Source organism: Phocoena sinus, chromosome 1 (genome assembly GCF_008692025.1).
Source record: "Phocoena sinus isolate mPhoSin1 chromosome 1, mPhoSin1.pri, whole genome shotgun sequence".
Classification (NCBI taxonomy): domain Eukaryota; kingdom Metazoa; phylum Chordata; class Mammalia; order Artiodactyla; family Phocoenidae; genus Phocoena; species Phocoena sinus.
Genome location: NC_045763.1, coordinates 108971141 through 108988858, shown reverse-complemented (window position 1 = coordinate 108988858; position 17718 = coordinate 108971141). Strand labels below are relative to the sequence as shown.

General features: G+C 49.2%; 1 protein-coding gene across 1 annotated transcript; it reads left to right on the top strand.

Annotated features, from left to right (window-relative positions):
- Nucleotides 1-83: 83 nt before the first annotated feature.
- ITGA10 (integrin subunit alpha 10) lies at nucleotides 84-16663 on the top strand. The gene is made up of 30 exons (XM_032616304.1): nucleotides 84-879; nucleotides 2384-2495; nucleotides 2695-2804; nucleotides 3401-3492; nucleotides 3719-3833; nucleotides 4547-4674; nucleotides 4846-4994; nucleotides 5646-5796; nucleotides 6000-6165; nucleotides 6304-6377; nucleotides 6609-6753; nucleotides 6982-7130; nucleotides 7353-7496; nucleotides 7633-7836; nucleotides 8139-8269; nucleotides 9003-9169; nucleotides 9266-9408; nucleotides 9895-10008; nucleotides 10205-10290; nucleotides 10445-10586; nucleotides 10736-10828; nucleotides 10979-11055; nucleotides 11215-11304; nucleotides 11743-11827; nucleotides 11998-12111; nucleotides 12372-12452; nucleotides 12600-12713; nucleotides 14269-14364; nucleotides 14641-14754; nucleotides 15052-16663. The coding sequence occupies exons 1-30, from the start codon at nucleotides 828-830 to the stop codon at nucleotides 15115-15117; spliced, it is 3504 nt and encodes a 1167-aa protein (XP_032472195.1). The 5' UTR covers nucleotides 84-827; the 3' UTR covers nucleotides 15118-16663.
- Nucleotides 16664-17718: the final 1055 nt, after the last annotated feature.

Here is a 17718-nt window from a genome sequence, read left to right as displayed (position 1 = left end):
TGAGGCCCCTGTTTCTGTCACTATGGTTTGGGTTTTCCATAGGATTAGCCACTGGCATCATTACCCACAGACTTTTATTGAGCATCTACAGTATGTAGGGCATAATACTAAGTGGTAGAGATACAGAAAGCTAAGAGGCTCCATGGTCCCAACTTCAGAAGTTTATAGCTTAGCTGAGGAGATGGGGGTCTAATGTTAAAGTAATAATACTGGTTCCACAAAGCATACCCCATACCAGTTCATGGTTTATAGTTCCTCCAAAAACTATAATGCCATAAGGCAGCATAGGCTAAGAGTCACAAACAGAACTAAGTGGAATGGAGATGGTAAGTCTTGGTTTGTGGGTGGGCTGTGTCTTCACATGTTGGGACTCTGAGTAGGTGGGGAAATGATATCACTGTTATCAGCTCTTTCATTTTCCATATTCCAGGTTGAGATAAATAAGGTTAGGAGGTAAAAAGAATCTATCTCCCGCTCCTACCTTCTATTCCAAACCTGAGGAAAGCATTATTGCTAGGCAACAACAAAGGATAGAAAAAAGAGGAAGAGAAAGAAAGGACAGAAAGTCAAGAATTGTGTTCTTCGGATACTGAGATGATGCCTCCAGGGGGCAGCACCAAGGCAGAGAAATACACTAAAATCGCTCATTCCTCCTTTCCTTGGTCTGGGGCTCCCCACACTTCCCCACCATTACTCCTCCCATTCCTTCCAACTTTATTTTTAGCTGCCAGTGGGAGGGGGCAGGATAGGAGGGAAAGTACAGAAAACAGAGAAGGAGAGGGACAGAGGCACAGAGGACTTCTCACGCAGACAGAGAACATCCAGACATGGAGTTCCCCCTCATCCCCCACCTGTTCTTGCCTCTGATGTTCCTGACAGGTGAGGGAGGTTAACTTCTTGGTTTCTGGTGGGAACGAAAGATATATGGATTGTTTAGCATTGGGATCTTTATGGTTAAAATTCTTTGGGAGTTAGGTTAAGAGGTTAACTGATTCTATGTTTCGTGTGTGTGTGTGTGTGTGTGTGTGTGTGGTGTGTGCGTACACATCCGCATGGGTTTGCATTCTTTTGCCCACACATATGACTGCCTGGCAAGGGCTGAAGCTGTCCAGTGCCTTGTGTAATATTTGTGTCCAATTAAATAAAACCTTGTCCTAAGCCCTGGAAGACTGAGACAACCAAAAAGAAACATGATGTGAACTTCCACATGGCTAGTCTGATTACTATTATCCCCCTCCCTACTTCTCCCTGCCCTTGGTGGTCTCTGGGTTCCTGAGACATAACTGACTAACTGTGTGGTCAGAACTCTGGGTTTATCTAACCAACGTGCTACAGTTCCTGGTCATACAGCCTTGCCAGTTTCCTGGATGCAAAAAGGCTCACATACAAAACACTTTCCTGAAAATGAACTTGGTTTGAGACAGAGCTATAGCCATTGGTGAAAGTGGTGGTGGGGTGGCCTGAGTGGGGGTTACTTGAAGGAACAAGTCACAGGGAAAGAACCATGGGAGGGACAAGAGGCCTGGAATTTTTCCTCATCAGTGCCCTGTAATCTTCGTTTCCTAAAATACCAGCTCTGATTTTAAACAGATTGGGGTTGGGAGGGAAGAGTCAGCAAGAACATGATTGAGGGGGTCTTTAGAGTGGGCTGAGAGTTAAGGAAGAAATGCAAGTAGGCAGGGGGCAGTTGGGAGGGGGGATGAATTACAAAGGAAGTAGATCGTGAGAAACTTTGGGAGTGATGGGACCCTTGGAAAGGATGTATGGCAAACCATGGATGTAGGCAAGTGGCTCCACCCAGTTAATTACCACTGAGGTTTCCAGGGCTGGAATCAGCCAGAGACCTAGACATTGGAGAAAGAGAGTGAGAGTGTAACAATGATACTGGGAGTCAAGAAGAGACAGGAAGAGAAGAAGAGACCCAGACATGCAGTGTTCACTAACCTCTTGTTTTCCCTATGGTCCTGGGTTTGGGGAGAATTTGTAAGGAATAGTTGTTCTGGGGCTGCAGAAAGGCCTTCTCCCTCTTTTGACCCTCAACGCTTGGAGAGGAGGATGTGTAGGAGGAATGATGTAGAAAAGGGGAACTTGACCCTTCCAGACATGTCTGTAAATGAAATTTGGGGGATAGGAATGGAAATACATCTGTGCAACAGCATGGCAGAGGGCCACAGGTTAGACATCTGGACCCAAACACAGGAAGAAAACCATCCTTGCTTGGAGTATATGACATTCACAGAGTCCAGGGCAGCTTATGAGTAAAAAGAAGGGAGATAGGCTGAGATCAAAAAGTTCCCTCCACGGTTTCTCTCTGGTTGTACCTCTGGACGTTCATTAGGTTCTCTGGCTGATTCCTGCTAACCTTATGATCCTGGCCCCCCAGGTCTCTGCTCCCCCTTTAACCTGGACGTGCATCACCCACGCCTATTTCCAGGGCCACCGGAGGCTGAATTTGGATACAGTGTCTTACAACATGTTGGGGGTGGACGCCGATGGTGAGGAGGAAACCAGGGGGCCGTGGGATTGGGACTGTGATAGAGCTGTTAAAGGGGAGGCAAGGTAGATGGAAATATAAACTAATCTGGTTCTTTGGAAATGGCTGGGGCTCTAGACTTGCCGTCACCATGCCCTTTCCCTCTGGCCTATCTCAAGTGTCATATTTACGCTATGCTTGTATTCATTTCCTCCTCCCAGGATGTTGGTGGGTGCGCCCTGGGATGGGCCTTCAGGCGACCGAAGGGGGGATGTTTATCGCTGCCCTGTAGGGGGCTCCCACAATGCCCCATGTGCCAAGGGCCACTTGGGTAAGAAGACTCCTCACTCTTCCACTCCTAACCCCTTACCTTGATACACTAGTAGCTTTGACCCCTTACACCTCACTTTTTTTTTTGTTTTTAAGTTTTTTGGAGCATAGTTGATTTACAATGTTGTGTTAGTTTCAGGTGTACAGCAAAGTGATTTAGTTATACATATACATATATTCATTCTTTTTCAGATTCTTTTCCCATATAGGTTATTATAGAATACTGAGTAGAGTTCCCTGTGCTATACAGTAGGTCCTTGTTGATTATCTATTTTATATATAGTAGGGTGTGTATGTTAATCCCAAGCTCCTAATTTATCCCTCCCCCCTCCATGTTTCCCCTTTGGTAGCCATAAGTTTGTTTTCAAAATCTGTGAGTCTGTTTCTGTTTTGTAAATAAGTTCATAGATAACATTAAAAAAAATTAGACTCCACATATGAGTGATATCACACCTTACTTCTTTACCTCCATATCCCACGTACTCCTCTTCCTGACTTGATCCGGACCTCTTCTCATCCTCTTCCAAAATCATCCTGAACTCAGTCACCCCATCTGTGACCCCATGATCTCATGCTCTTCCACTCCACTCCAACCAGGTGACTATCCACTGGGAAATTCATCTCATCCTGCTGTGAATATGCACCTGGGGATGTCTCTACTGGAGACAGTTGGTGATGGGGGATTCATGGTAAGCTGAGGAAAGGGTGGTGGCCGGGTATCTGATGGTTTGTGGTAGAGAAAAGGGTGGTATGATAAGGGAAACTGGTCTATGTGGAGGGGTCAAGGAGTTAAAAACCCTAGAAAGCAAGGAGGGGGGTCTTGGGGAGTGGTCTCAATGCCTCTTTTGACAAAGAGCATGTTCTGAGGGTGCCCTCCCAAGCCTGGGAGTAACTCTTTCCTCTACCCATCCCCAGGCTTGTGCCCCTCTCTGGTCTCGTGCTTGTGGCTCATCTGTCTTCAGTTCTGGGATATGTGCCCGTGTAGATGCTTCGTTCCGGCCCCAGGGAAGCCTGGCACCCACTGTACAACGTGAGCCAGGAGAAGGGCCTGAGGACTCAGTCCCTAGAACGGGGTGCAGGGTGGGAAAAAGATGGGGCCACAGGGTATGATGCTTGACAGGGGAACTGCATGGCTTATCCTCACTGCTACCTAACATGTCCACAAAAGCTCCATGTTTCCTAACAGATGAGAATTCAGACTCTTTACCAGGTCGTCAAGACTCCATGAACTGATTTAATCAACTTCAAAAACTCAGCTCTCACTATATCCCTTCATACCCTGCACCTTGGCTATAGCCTTCACCTCACCATTCTCCTATGTGTCATCTATTTTTATACCTCCATCTCTTTTTGTTTAAAGTGTTCTCCACCCAAATGCCTTCCTGTTTTGTCTCCTCTCCTCAAACATCTCCAGTCTTCAGTATCTTCTCAGTCGCTGCCTCCTTTGATTCTCCACCATCAGGACTGACCCTCCTTTTTTCTCTCACATCATAGAGTGGTGCTATGTTTCTACTAGCGCTTGATTCCTTCTTCTTTGTTTTTTTAGTCAATTGTATATATGCCCATCTTCTCTTTTATTCATTTTTATATTTACCCAGGACCTGGCACACTATCTTCCTTATATGTAAAAGTGCCTAATAAATGTTTGAATTAAGTGTGCCCTCCTGTGACCTCTTCCCTTGTTGTCCCCATGCCCAATGTCCTTTACCCCTCTGTTCCCCATCACCATACCCCTCCTCCTAGGCTGTCCCACATACATGGATGTCGTCATTGTGTTGGATGGCTCCAACAGCATCTACCCCTGGTCTGAAGTTCAGACCTTCCTGCGAAGACTAGTAGGGAGATTATTTATTGACCCGGAGCAGATACAGGTAAGAGAAGGCAACATGGATGGGCTTGGAGGGGGAGAGACAGGGAGAGAGGAGATAAATGTAGGTAGCATCTTCAGTAGTATCCAGGTGCTCGTCTCCCCTCCCTCGCATACCTTCTCCACCCCCCACCCCCATACACACACTCCATTAGAGTGCACACTTTATTCTCAGGTGGGACTGGTGCAGTATGGGGAGAGCTCTGTACACGAGTGGTCCCTGGGAGATTTCCGAACCAAAGAAGAAGTGGTGAGAGCAGCAAGGAACCTGAGCCGGCGTGAGGGACGAGAAACAAAGACTGCTCAAGCAATAATGATGGCCTGGTGAGGCACTGGGAAGGGGGGTGTGGGAAGCCAGAAGGGTTAGGGGAGGCTTTGGAGTGCAGTGTGTACATCCCAAGATGTCTTGCCAGCTTATTTTTTTTTTGCACGCTAATGTAGGTGGGGGAAGGCTAAATTGGCTGTCATCGCACTCATTGCATTTCTACAAATTGTCTGTGTCTGTGTCTCTCCATGCTTCTGCTTTATTTATCTCTGCAGACAGAATTCTGTCTGTCTATATACCTCCGCTCCCACTTTGCTCTTGGCCCTCGGGTTTTCCACCACTCATGTCCTAGCCCATTTTCCAAATGTGACAAAACTCATCTCTGGGAAGACTCCTCTGACCTGACCATTCTCCTTTATTCTATGTTCCCTTAATATTTGTCCTCCTAAATACAATATTTGCTGAATGAATCTATGAGTGAATGGATTTTATACTTACTTGCATTGATGATATGCTGCTCTATATGTTCTATGACATTCAGACATTTGAGCTCTTACTGTATGCCAGTCTCTACGCTAGACAGTTGGGGAGATGGGCTAAAAGGCAGGAGGCCTGGCGTCGGTGAACTGCCGACAGTGTTAAGTACTGTGTGTATGTGTATCTGTCTGCACACATCTGATCACACCTCACTCCTTTCTCTCTCTTCTCAGCACAGAAGGATTCAGTCAGTCCCATGGGGGCCGACCAGAGGCTGCCAGGCTACTGGTGGTTGTCACTGATGGAGAGTCACATGATGGAGAGGAACTTCCTACAGCACTAAAGGCCTGCGAAGCTGGCAGAGTGACACGCTATGGGATTGCGGTGAGAACAGCTCTGGATCTGGAATGATAGAAGGGATTGGGGAGGGTGACACTGAGGACTGGGAACTTAAGGAAAACGGGCATTGACCACTTCCCAGACATCAGCCGTATTCCCTTTCTTCTCTTTAGTTGGCTGTGTCCTGTACAGCTTTACCATCTCACAGCACACAGCTAGCAGACCCCACCTTTATCTCCTGACCCCAGGTCCTTGGTCACTACCTCCGGCGGCAGCGAGACCCCAGCGCTTTCCTGCGGGAAATCAGAGCTATTGCCAGTGATCCAGACGAGAGATTCTTCTTCAATGTCACAGATGAAGCAGCACTGACTGACATTGTGGATGCATTAGGGGACCGGATTTTTGGCCTTGAGGGTAATGATTACCCTGGAGAAACAGAAGACAGGGTAGGGGGAGTTCTGGGGTATAGGTGAGCTTCTGGAATAAGTTCAGAAGGTCAAAGGGGAAACCGTCTTCCCTTATATTGCCTTATGATGTTTTCTCACACTCAAGGGTCCCACGAAAAAAATGAAAGCTCCTTTGGGCTGGAAATGTCTCAGATTGGTTTCTCTACTCATCGGCTAAAGGTTGGACAGACTCTGACCCCTGTCAACATCTGACTCCTTCCAGCCTCTAACTCAGACAGCTTCAACCCCAGGGCTCTTCTGGATTCCTCCTTTAACCAATGTCCATGCTGACCTTCCTATACCTCACCAACTGACCCCAGCATGCCCTCAGTGACCCTCTCACTCCTGGAGAGCTTTTTCTTCTTATTCCCCACTGTCTTTTCAGCGACCCCATCTGGTTCTGCCCTACAGGATGGGATTCTCTTCGGGATGGTAGGGGCTTATGACTGGGGGGGCTCAGTGTTATGGCTTGAAGAAGGTCGCCGCCTCTTCCCGCCACGGACGGCCCTGGAAGATGAGTTCCCCCCTGCGTTGCAGAACCATGCAGCCTACCTGGGTGAGTAGCAGAGAGCTGCAAAGGATTAGACGGTGGAGGGGGAAAAAAAAATGCTTCCTCAGTGGGGGGGTGGGATGGAGGGTATAAGGTACTCACTCTTAACTCATGCAGTTTCTCACTGATCTCCTGCTACCTTCCTTTGGGACCCCCTTCTGTGCCTTTAGGGAAACCTCCTACTCTGACCCCATCTTCTTTCCCTTTCACCCCCGATTCCTTGTCCACTTCTAGGTTACTCAGTTTCCTCCATGCTTTTGCGGGGTGGACGCCGCCTCTTTCTCTCAGGAGCTCCTCGGTTTAGACATCGAGGAAAGGTCATCGCCTTCCAGCTTAAGAAAGATGGGGCTGTGAGGGTCGCCCAGAGCCTCCAGGGGGAGCAGGTAGGGCATCCAAGGGAGGATGAGACCCTTGGCTCCTGAGGGACCTTCAAGCTGTGGGGGGAAGAGAGTGAAGGGACAAGAGAGGGGCCTTAAAAGTCTGTGTTGAGTTCTGGTTGGCAGAGTCTGTCAAGGATGTGAGGACCAGATTGGCAGGTGCTTCCCACTTGTCCATAATCTTGCCTTCCCTTCCCTCTGGGGTCACCACTACCCACTGCTCTCCAGATTGGCTCGTACTTTGGCAGTGAGCTCTGCCCATTGGATACGGATGGGGATGGAACAACTGACGTCTTGCTTGTGGCTGCCCCCATGTTCCTGGGGCCCCAGAACAAGGAGACAGGACGTGTTTATGTGTATCTGGTGGGCCAGGTGAGACTTGCTGGGATACCCTAGAACTTGTCTGTGGGGGGCAAAGGGAGTGAGGGAAGGCGCACACATTTGAGGGCTGGCTGAGAGGTTGGGACTGTCAAATCAGCATCTTCTGCCTTCTCCTCACCTCCACCAGCAGTCCTTGCTGACACTCCAGGGAACACTTCAGCCAGAACCCCCGCAGGATGCTCGGTTTGGCTTTGCCATGGCTGCCCTTCCTGATCTGAACCAAGATGGTTTTGCTGATGTGGCTATGGGAGCGCCCCTGGAGGATGGGCACCGTGGAGCACTGTACCTCTATCACGGGACCCAGAGTGGAGTCAAGCCCTGTCCTGCCCAGGTCAGGAGTGCCCCGACGAGGCAGGGGCATGGTGGGAGGAAGGGGAAAGGAGGTGAACCCTTTGGTTATCATTGCTCCCCTGGGCTTGAGACCCAAACTGAACAAGTGCCTTTTTTATCAGTAGTCAAAAAGGTGAGGCGGTGGGGTAGGAAACATGTTGCCGTATACTAGAGACTCCTGAACACAGGCAAGTTTCTCTCATTCCTCCTCATGCCTGAGGGGAGAATTAGAAAAAGCCAGGTGGGAGGCCTGGGAAACCAGTTGTGTGAGTCTCTGCTCAGTGTCTCCTCTCTCCCTCTCAGCGGATTGCTGCTGTCTCCATGCCACAGGCCCTCAGCTACTTTGGCCGAAGTGTGGATGGCCGGTTAGATCTGGATGGAGATGACCTGGTAGATGTTGCTGTGGGTGCCCAAGGGGCAGCCATCCTGCTCAGGTGAGTGGCCCCAGCTCAGGTAGCAGTAGACAGCATGGCATAGCTGTTAAAAGCAAGGGCTTTGGAATCACAAAGTTACATTTGGCTTTCTTGATCAACTTACTCTGTGCCTCCGTTTCCTAGTTTATAAAATGGGAATAATAATCGTACCTGCCTTAGAGGTTTGTTGTGAGGATTAAACGCTATAATCTGTGAAAAGATCTAAACACAGTGCCTAGCACACGGCAAGTGCTGATTAAATGTTAGCTATTGGGACTTGCCTGGTGGTGCAGTGGTTAAGAATCCGCCTGCCAATGCAGGGGACAAGGGTTCGATCCCTGGTACAGGAGGATCCCACATGCCGCGGAGCAACTAAGCCCATGCACCACAACTACTGAGCCCGCGTACCACAACTACCGAAACCCACACACCTAGAACCCATGCTCCGCAATGGGAGAGGCCACCGCAATGAGAAGCCCATGCACCAAGGCCAAGAGTAGTCCCTGCTCGCCGCAGCTAGAGAGAAAGGCCACACGCAGCAGTGAAGACCCAGGCAGCCAAAAATAAAAATAAATTAATTTAAAAAAATGTTAGCTGTTATCTTACTTCTGTCAGAAGGTTCAGGGGAGGTGGACACATGTGTCCCCTAGCTCCTTATTCTTTCCTTTGACCTCAGGGAGGCAGACACTGGGGACTGCCTTTCTCAAAGGGTTTTCTTCCCTCTGCTAGACTTTCTTTCCCACCCTGTTCCCAGCTCCCGGCCCATTGTCCACCTGGCCCCTTCACTGGATGTGACCCCGCCGGCCATCAGTGTGGTTCAGAGGGACTGCAAGCGACGCAGCCAGGAGGCAGCCTGCCTATCTGCAGCCCTTTGCTTCCAAGTGACCTCCCGCACTCCCGGTCGCTGGGATCGCCAATTCCGTGAGTGACTCGAGTGCATGCTAGGCAGCTCTCAACCCCTTGCCTGCCATGGTCTTGGGACCCCGCTCCACCTACACTCTTGCCTGCCCCATTCAGGTGTGCGGTTCACAGCGTCGCTGGATGAGTGGACAGCTGGGGCCCGTGCAGCGTTTGACGGCTCTGGCCAGAGGCTGTCCCCTCGGCGGCTCCGGCTCAGTGTGGGGACTATCACTTGTGAGCCGCTGCACTTCCATGTGCTGGTGAGGAGGGGGCAGGAACTGCTTTGCATCAGGGCCTGGGAGTGAGAAGAAGGCTGGATCAGAGGGAGGACGTTCTGCTGGATCGGCAAGAAAGCCAGAGTCAGCAAAGTGAGAAAGATCAGACTGTGGAGTCAGGCTGATCTGGGTTTGAATCCTGCTCTGCCGTTTACCACCTGTGAATTCTGGGAACTCATGTAACCTGCAAACCTTAGTTTCCTTGCCTGAAAAGGGGGGATGATAATAACAACTACAAAATAGGAGTTAGGAGTTAGCTGTCTTAGAATTAAATGTAATAGTATTGATAAAACCTTAGGACAGTGCCCACTGCACAGAAAGTGCTCAGTAAATATTATTACCATAATTATCACATTCTGCACAGAAAGTGCTCAGTAAAAATTATTACCATAATTATCACATTCTGCTAGGATTCCTGGGTCGTATCCCTAATCCTGGCTCCCCGTGATCCTTGACTCTGGTTTCTCTTAGGATACATCAGATTACCTCCGGCCAGTGGCCTTGACTGTGACCTTTGCTTTGGACAACACCACAAAGCCAGGGCCTGTGCTGGATGAGGGCTCACCTACCTCCATACGAAAGCTGGTCAGAAGTGCCAAGCCCTGCCCTGCCCTGGGTCCCAACACTGCCCTTCTCAGTGAATTCAAGAGAAAGCGGAGGGAGGAGACATGAGATCACAGTGAAATCTAACTTGGGCACCCACTCTTTTCACTTTTCCCTCAATCCCATTCCTTTCTCCCACACCTTCCTCTCAGCCCTCAGCCCCTTCTCTCTCCTCTAGGTCCCCTTCTCGAAGGACTGTGGCCCTGACAATGAATGTGTCACAGATCTGGTACTTCGAGCTAATATGAACATCAGAGGCTCCAGGTGGGATGGACATGAACTGGCCAAATGGGGGTGACCCGAGACAGATCAGAAGGGACTTGAAGGGAGATGGAGGGTTGTTTCTTGCCCAGGAAGACAGAAGTGAGGCTTCTGGCGCTCCTTCAACTCTGGTCTCTCTTTTATCCACGACTCCTAGGAAGGATCCATTCGTGGTTCGAGGTGGTCGGCGGAAAGTGCTGGTGTCAGCAACTCTGAAGAACAGGAAGGAAAATGCCTACAACACTAGCCTGAGTCTCAACTTCTCCAGAAACCTTCACCTATCCAGTTTTACTCCTCAGGTGCCCTTGGGGGAGGGAATTTGGGAGGAGGACAGTTGGGGTATTGTCTGTGAGGGGCCCTAGGGAAAGGCTTGCTGTGTTTAGAGGCTGCAGGCAAGAGGGCAGTTGCAGCCCCACCCTAGCCTCCACCCCGCTTCCTCTGCTCTCAGGGGGACGGCCCAGTGAAGGTGGAGTGTGCAGCCCCTTCCCCTCATGCCCGCCTCTGCAGCGTGGGGCATCCTGTCTTCCAGGCTGGAGCCAAGGTGAGCTGGGGCCCAGGATGAGAAAGGGCCTCTGAGAGATCAGGGGCTGGAATCTGCAGGGCCTGGGAGTTTAGGAAAGGAGGCACACAAGGGCTCCTGTTCCTCTGTATTGTCCCATGAGGAGAAATCTACCATGTCCCTCTCCCCTAGGTGACCTTTCTGCTAGAGTTTGAGTTTAGCTGCTCCTTCCTCCTGAGCCAGGTCCTTGTGAGTCTGACTGCCACCAGGTGAGAACAATGGGCATTTCCTCCCAGGCCTCTCCTGTTGGGTCTTGGTGGTGGTGGTGGGTGGGTGGGAGCAGGGGTGGAAACAGCGTGACTCCTTTACTCTAGAGAGGGGTGTCTGAGACAGGGCTGGGATGCGAGCCTCTCCCCCTGACCCTACAGCAATAGCCTGGAGAGAAATGGCACGCTTCATGATAACACAGCCCAGACCTCAGCCTACATCCAGTATGAGCCTCACCTCCTATTCTCTAGGTATGGCTCAGCCCCCCACTGAGACCCCATTCTGACCCCAGACTCATACTCTTTATGTTTCCCCCCTCTCCCTCCATGTGCTTCAGTGTTCCCAAACACCAAACCCTTAGGGCTGCTCTATCTTTTTGCCCTCAGTCCCACTCATGCTGAAGCTTCTCTTAAGCATCTTTCTTTCTTAGGTATAGTACTTATGCATCCTAGTTGTAGGGCTTTGCTGGGCCCTGGGGGTTGGAGCTGGTGTGATGGGATATGGGGTGTGGCCATAAAGTTTGTACCAAGTCTATGTCATGTCTCATTTCTGTCTTCTCTATGTACCCCCATCTCTTTATCCATGTGCTGGCCCTACCTTCCCTGAATCCATGTCTGTGTGCTGATCATGTGCCCCTGTGTCTGTGTCATGGCTGTGACCATGTGCTTCCTGACTTGGTGTCCACGCAGTGAGTCCACTCTGCACCGCTATGAGGTTCACCCATATGGGACCCTCCCAGTGGGCCCTGGCCCTGAATTCAAAACCACTCTTAGGGTGAGAAGCTGGAGGGACCTTGGCATAAGCAGAGGGAGGGGGAGGAGTTCCTGGGAAAAGGATGGGAGGAGTCTCTCTTAGATTTCTGTGGTATTGAGGGTAAAGGGGAACAGATGAGGAAGAGTCTTTCTCTGTCTCTCACCTCTTCCCATTTCCAATCCTCCTTTTAGGTTCAGAACCTTGGCTGCTATGTGGTCAGTGGCCTCATCATCTCAGCCCTCCTTCCAGCTGTGGCCCATGGGGGCAATTACTTCCTGTCACTGTCTCAAGTCATCACTAACAATGTGAGTCTGGGCTAGGGGCGTATGGAACCCTGCCATCTTGATTTGGTGGACTCACCCAGCTCCCAGCATCCTGGGTCACTGCTCTCAGGGCTCCTCCCTACCTGGGGGCGCCTTTCTTTCACATATGTCGCTTCGTTGAGAAGAAAGAAAGGGATCACCCAGGGAAGAACTACAAGAGTGTGGGTGGTGTGGTCCTGCTCAGCCTGGAGTGGCCGGCCTCTCACCATCAAGAGGGTCCCTCAAGTTGGATCTTCCTCTAGGCAAGCTGCACAGTGCAGAACCTGACTGAGCCCCCAGAGCCCCCTGTGCGTCCAGAGGAGCTTCAGCACACAAGCTGGCTGGTATGAGTCACAAGAGGGTGAAGAAGGTGTACAGAGTGGGAATGCAGGGGGGGAGCAGTAGAGTTTGGAGCCTTGGGCTGGAGAGTAGAGTGGGGAGTGAGGGATATTTCCGCCCCAGCGTCCTGATGTGTCTCTCTCTTCTGGTAGAATGGGAACAACTCCCGGTGTCAGGTCATGAGGTGCCACCTTGGGCGACTGGCAAAGGGGACTGAGGTCTCTGTTGGACTACTGAGGCTGGTTCACAATGAATTTTTCCGAAGGGTAAACTTTTCCTTTTCCACTGCTTTCCCCTGCGGCTCCTATCTGGGACTTTAGCATAGCCTTTTCCGGTAGACAGACTCATGTTCAAGTTCGAGCTTTGCCTCCTACTCACAAAGTTATTTAATTTTTCTAAGTTTCTTTCTCCCCATCTCTAAAATGGGGAAGAAAAGACCTACTTCATAGGGTTGTTGTAAAGACTAAGTGAATAATGAGATGAACTCACTAGAAGCTAGTTACTATTCTTGTATTTTCTTCCATTTATCATCTCTTAGTGTTATATCAATAATCAACCGACATTATGCGGGCCTCTCACTGTTGTGGCCTCTCCCGTTGCTGAGCACAGGCTCCGGACGCGCAGGCTCAGCGGCCATGGCTCACGGGCCCAGCTGCTCCGCGGCATGTGGGATCTTCCCGGACTGGGGCACGAACCCGTGTCCCCTGCATCGGCAGGTGGACTCTCAACCACTGCACCACCAGGGAAGCCCCAACCAACATTTATAGGATACCTAAATTCAATCAACCCATCAAATGCCTGCTATATAAAAAGCCCTCTATTAGGTAGACACTGAGGAGAATATCCCCAACATTTAGCACCATGCCTAACTCATTGTAGTGATTTAATACATTTTTATTAAATGAATGAGTAAATAGTTGATATTACATGCAGGGTAAGCATGGAGGGTAGTGGGAAGTGATATTGTATAGTGAAAGAGATCTAGATTATCAAAGATCTTTAAAGCCAGGAAGATGAAATAGAACCTAATATGACAGGCAGTCAGGAGTCATGTGAGTTCCTGAGCAGGGAAATGACCTCTTAATTATAACAGCTGTTTAGTACTAGGGGTTTATATTGTGCTTTCCCATGTTCCGTATACTTTGAATTACACAAGAGCCCTGGGATGTAGGCATCTTTCAGGGAAGTTAAGTCTGACAGGCCATCCTTCCCTAACTCTGGTTCTCTCCTTATCTCTCTTTGGTATCCTTTTTTCATTCATTTATTTATTCTTTTAACAAAGATTTCTTGAGAAACTAGGGAAACATAAATTACTAACACACAACCCTTGACCTCAAGGATCTTATAGTTCAGAGGTGAAAGACAGAGAAGTAAACAATATTATAACCTGATCCAGGGTGATGGGGGTTAGGAGGGAACACTTTCCTACTTCCCAGAGGGGATGACATCTAAAGGAAGGGTAGGAGTTAGCCAAAGAAAGAGGAGTTGAATGCATTTCAGGTAGAGCAAACAGAGTATATGAAGGGCCATAGGCTTTCCATCTGTTACCCTTCTTTTCTTTCCCCATCAGTCTCCAACCTTTTCCTCTGGTTTTGAACATCCTGGAAGTTGTGCCCCTCAGCCTCATCTTTGCCATTAGGGTTCTGAGAGCCTCATCACCAGCTGATGATGGCTTACTTTATTTTTTTTTAATTTTTTTTGAATTTTATTTATTTTTTTATACAGCAGATTCTTATTAGTTATCCTTTTTATACATATATTAATCAATCCCAATCTCCCAGTTCAGATGATGGCTCACTTTAAATGTCTTTCCATTCACAGGCCAAATTCAAGTCTCTGACAGTGGTCAGCACCTTCGAGCTGGGAACTGAGGAGGGCAGTGTCCTACAGCTGACTGAAGCCTCCCGTTGGAGTGAGGTGGGGCTGGAGACAGAGTCTGAGAACTGTGGAACTATTAAGAGTGGCAGTGGCCTAAGGGCACCTGTGAGATTTTTCAGAACAGAGGTGTCTTCATTTGGCAGCAGTCAGGGAGTCAGAAGTGATAAATCAGAATGGTGGGGTCCCACTGCCTCCATTCCTACCTCAGTCTCTTTCCTTTTAGTCTTCTATTTTGCGGCTGGCTTTGCTACAATGTTGGGTGAGGCTAGCTGGGCAAAACGGTGCAAATAAAAAACAACTCTCCTTCCTATGCAGAGCCTCCTGGAGGTAATTCAGTCCCGCCCTGTCCTCATCTCCCTGTGGATCCTCATTGGCAGTGTCCTGGGAGGGCTGCTTCTGCTTGCTCTCCTTGTCTTCTGCCTTTGGAAGGTAAGCACTGCTGTCGTGGGGAGTACGGGGCATGGTGCTCACGAATTAAGGAATCCTTGATTATAGCCGGGAGAACCGGATTTGTGCTGGGCAGCTAAGCAGGCTGTGGGTGTCATGCCCAGATCTCCTTCACTCTCCTCCACAAACGTTGGTTGAATTAAACTAAGCCAAATAAAATAAATTTGAATCTCAGTTTTGGAAGCAGAACAAAATTGAAGACTTCAGATACATCTGAGGGCTGTTGGCCGGGTCCCCAGGCAGGGCATTTGGTGAAGACTCTTATCTCTTTCCCTACAGCTTGGCTTCTTTGCCCGTAAGAAAATCCCTGAGGAAGAAAAAAGAGAAGAGAAGTTGGAGCAATGAATGTAGAATAAAGCCCTAGAAAGTCCTCCCTGGCAGCTTCTCCAAAAGACTTGCATAACAGCAGAGGTTTGGGGGCTCAGATGGGACAGGAAGAAGCCTCTGGACGATCTCCCCAGACCTGCAGCCTGACTTGACCTTTGAGTCATGAGGATGCTGCTGGCAAGGGATGAGGCCTTACCTCAGACGAGAAGGGCTGGCACTAAACACTCCCACCCTGTGCTTCCCTCCTTACCATCCTGGTTCCAGAGCCAACACTGGGACCTTAGTGTAGGGTCCTTTTTTCCCCATCCCCAGGAATTAAGAATTTTTTGCCTAGGTCCCTGACTTCTTTCAGTTTCCCTCTACATCCTCCCTCACAATTTGGAAAGGACGAGGGTTATCTTCCTCCATTTCCCACCTCTCACCTTCCTGCCTTCTCCCCACTCCACAGGAGAGAGCTGACGTTGGCTTGAACGAAGTAAAGTCAACATCTGCTGCTTTCCTGTGGAGTCTGGTGATTCAGAGGGCCGGATGGGGAGAGTCAACAGGAAAAAAGGAGGGAGGAGGAAAAGCCACAAGAGACATTCTGTACAATTCCAAGGAACAGAGAAGCCTTTAGACAGGCAACTGCCATCCCCCTGAAACCTGAGACTTTCGTGGTGCACTCGCCCGCCCTCAGGTGCTGGTGAAACAGAGCTGCCCCAGGCCTTCTGGGCAAGGGTTTCCCAACTCTCCAGCCTTCCCTGGGAGCAAAGCCAGAGCTGGGTGCCCGATTCTCTGGAGCCAGGGGCCCCCACGTGGCTAGAGCTGGAATAACAGAGAAGACTGGATACCCTAGGCAGTCTTCTCCTCTCTCAGGCCTCACACACTCATGAGCACTTCTTGGAGCCTCCTTACAGAAACTAGAGAGAAGGGAGAGAAGGGAGTTGATGGTGGGAAACCCTTTCACCTTACTAGATTTGGGGAGCAGCAGCCCCATGGGGTCTGAATTAAGGAAGAAGCTCAAGTAGGTTGCAAGAGGTCTCTGGGAAGCAAGCCCTTACTTACTTGGCACTGTTTATATAGCACAAATAGCTCCTAGGAAATGTTTCTGGGGCATCTCCTGTCATGCCTTGTAGGGCTTCTCTGGTACAATCAGTTGGACAGCCCTTGCTTGATGTTTACTGGAAATTCTCAAGTTAGTTTCTATCTCTGGACCACCCCACCACCTGACTCCCATTTTTTGGTCATGGCCAGTAAAGAGAAGTGGATTCTCATTGACAACTGGGTAACATACAGTTCTCTGTAATCAAGACTCTGGACACCAAAGTTAGTTACTGGTCTCCAGAGGGCAGCTCTGACAGCCATTTGAAGAATCAGCACCCATTCAGAGCTGAGAAGAGAGGGGACCCGATTGGGCAGTTGACTAGCCGCCACAGACTCTGTCCTCCAGGGCTGTTCTTGAGATCTGGTCACAGTGTTTATTTTGGCATGTCTCTGGCCTTTTGCAGACAGCATTGTCTCTGTTTCCTAGCAGGGTAGACAGTATATCAGATGGTCAGAACAAATAAAGTTCAGTGTCAAATGACTTCTGGCTCTCTTTGAGTTCCCTGGGATATAGACTGCTCACAAACGGTGAGAGGTGGAGTCTCGGTTTACCTTGAGACCTTATACAATTGAGTCCCTGGAAGGCAAGGTTATGAAGTATTTGAAATGTTTTCTGTGACTCTCCCACTGGAGATGTACTCTAGCCTCCTGCAATCCTCACCTACTTAAATGAGCATAGAGTGTAAAATGTGTAGGTTTGGTAAACACATAGGCCTATACTGAAATCCCAGGTCTGCCATTTATGAGCTAAGTGGCTTTGGGCAAGTCATAACTACCCTGAGGCTCAGATAAAAAGCTGTGTAGAGCAGTGGTTAAGAATGAAGACAGACTTGGGTTTAAATCTAAGCTCTACCACTTAAATCCTGCTTGACCTTGAACAGATTCAACTTCTCAATGTCTTGACTTTCTTGACTTTAAACTTATTAGGGTTGTGAGGACTAAATGAGATGATTCAAGTAAAGTGAACATATAGTAAGTACTTAAAAAATGGTAACTATTGTTATAGTTACCTGGCCTATTAGGCTGGGACAACCATTCTGTGCCAAGCTGGTGAGTTATTTTGTGGCAGGAGGATCCATGGTGGCCCTTAGTACAATTCATATAGGCTATAGTTTGATCAACATTTATGCAGCACACTTGTTTCTGGGGCAAGGGCTGAGGCCATGGTTATGTTGACAGATTTCCCCTCTTTATCCCCAGTCAGCCTGCAAAGGGAGATGGGTATCCTTGAGGACTGGTTCATCTAATTCTCTCTCCACATGATTAAAAAAGCACTTTTAATATTTTTCTCCACCTAGAGATCCCTGTCTTCTCTCTTCCTCAGCGCCAGAATGGGACTTTCTCTAACCCCAACCTGTTCTTCAAAAAGCCTGTTACCTCTTTCTTCCTTTGAAGCAGAGCCAGTTTGAGAAGCAACTGTAGAAACACCAGGCTCTCCTCAGACACACAGGTGTTGCTTTCTTCTCATCGTTGCTCCTTTGTTCCTTTATTCATTCTTTTGTTCATTCACTCATCAGACATTAAGCACCTAATATG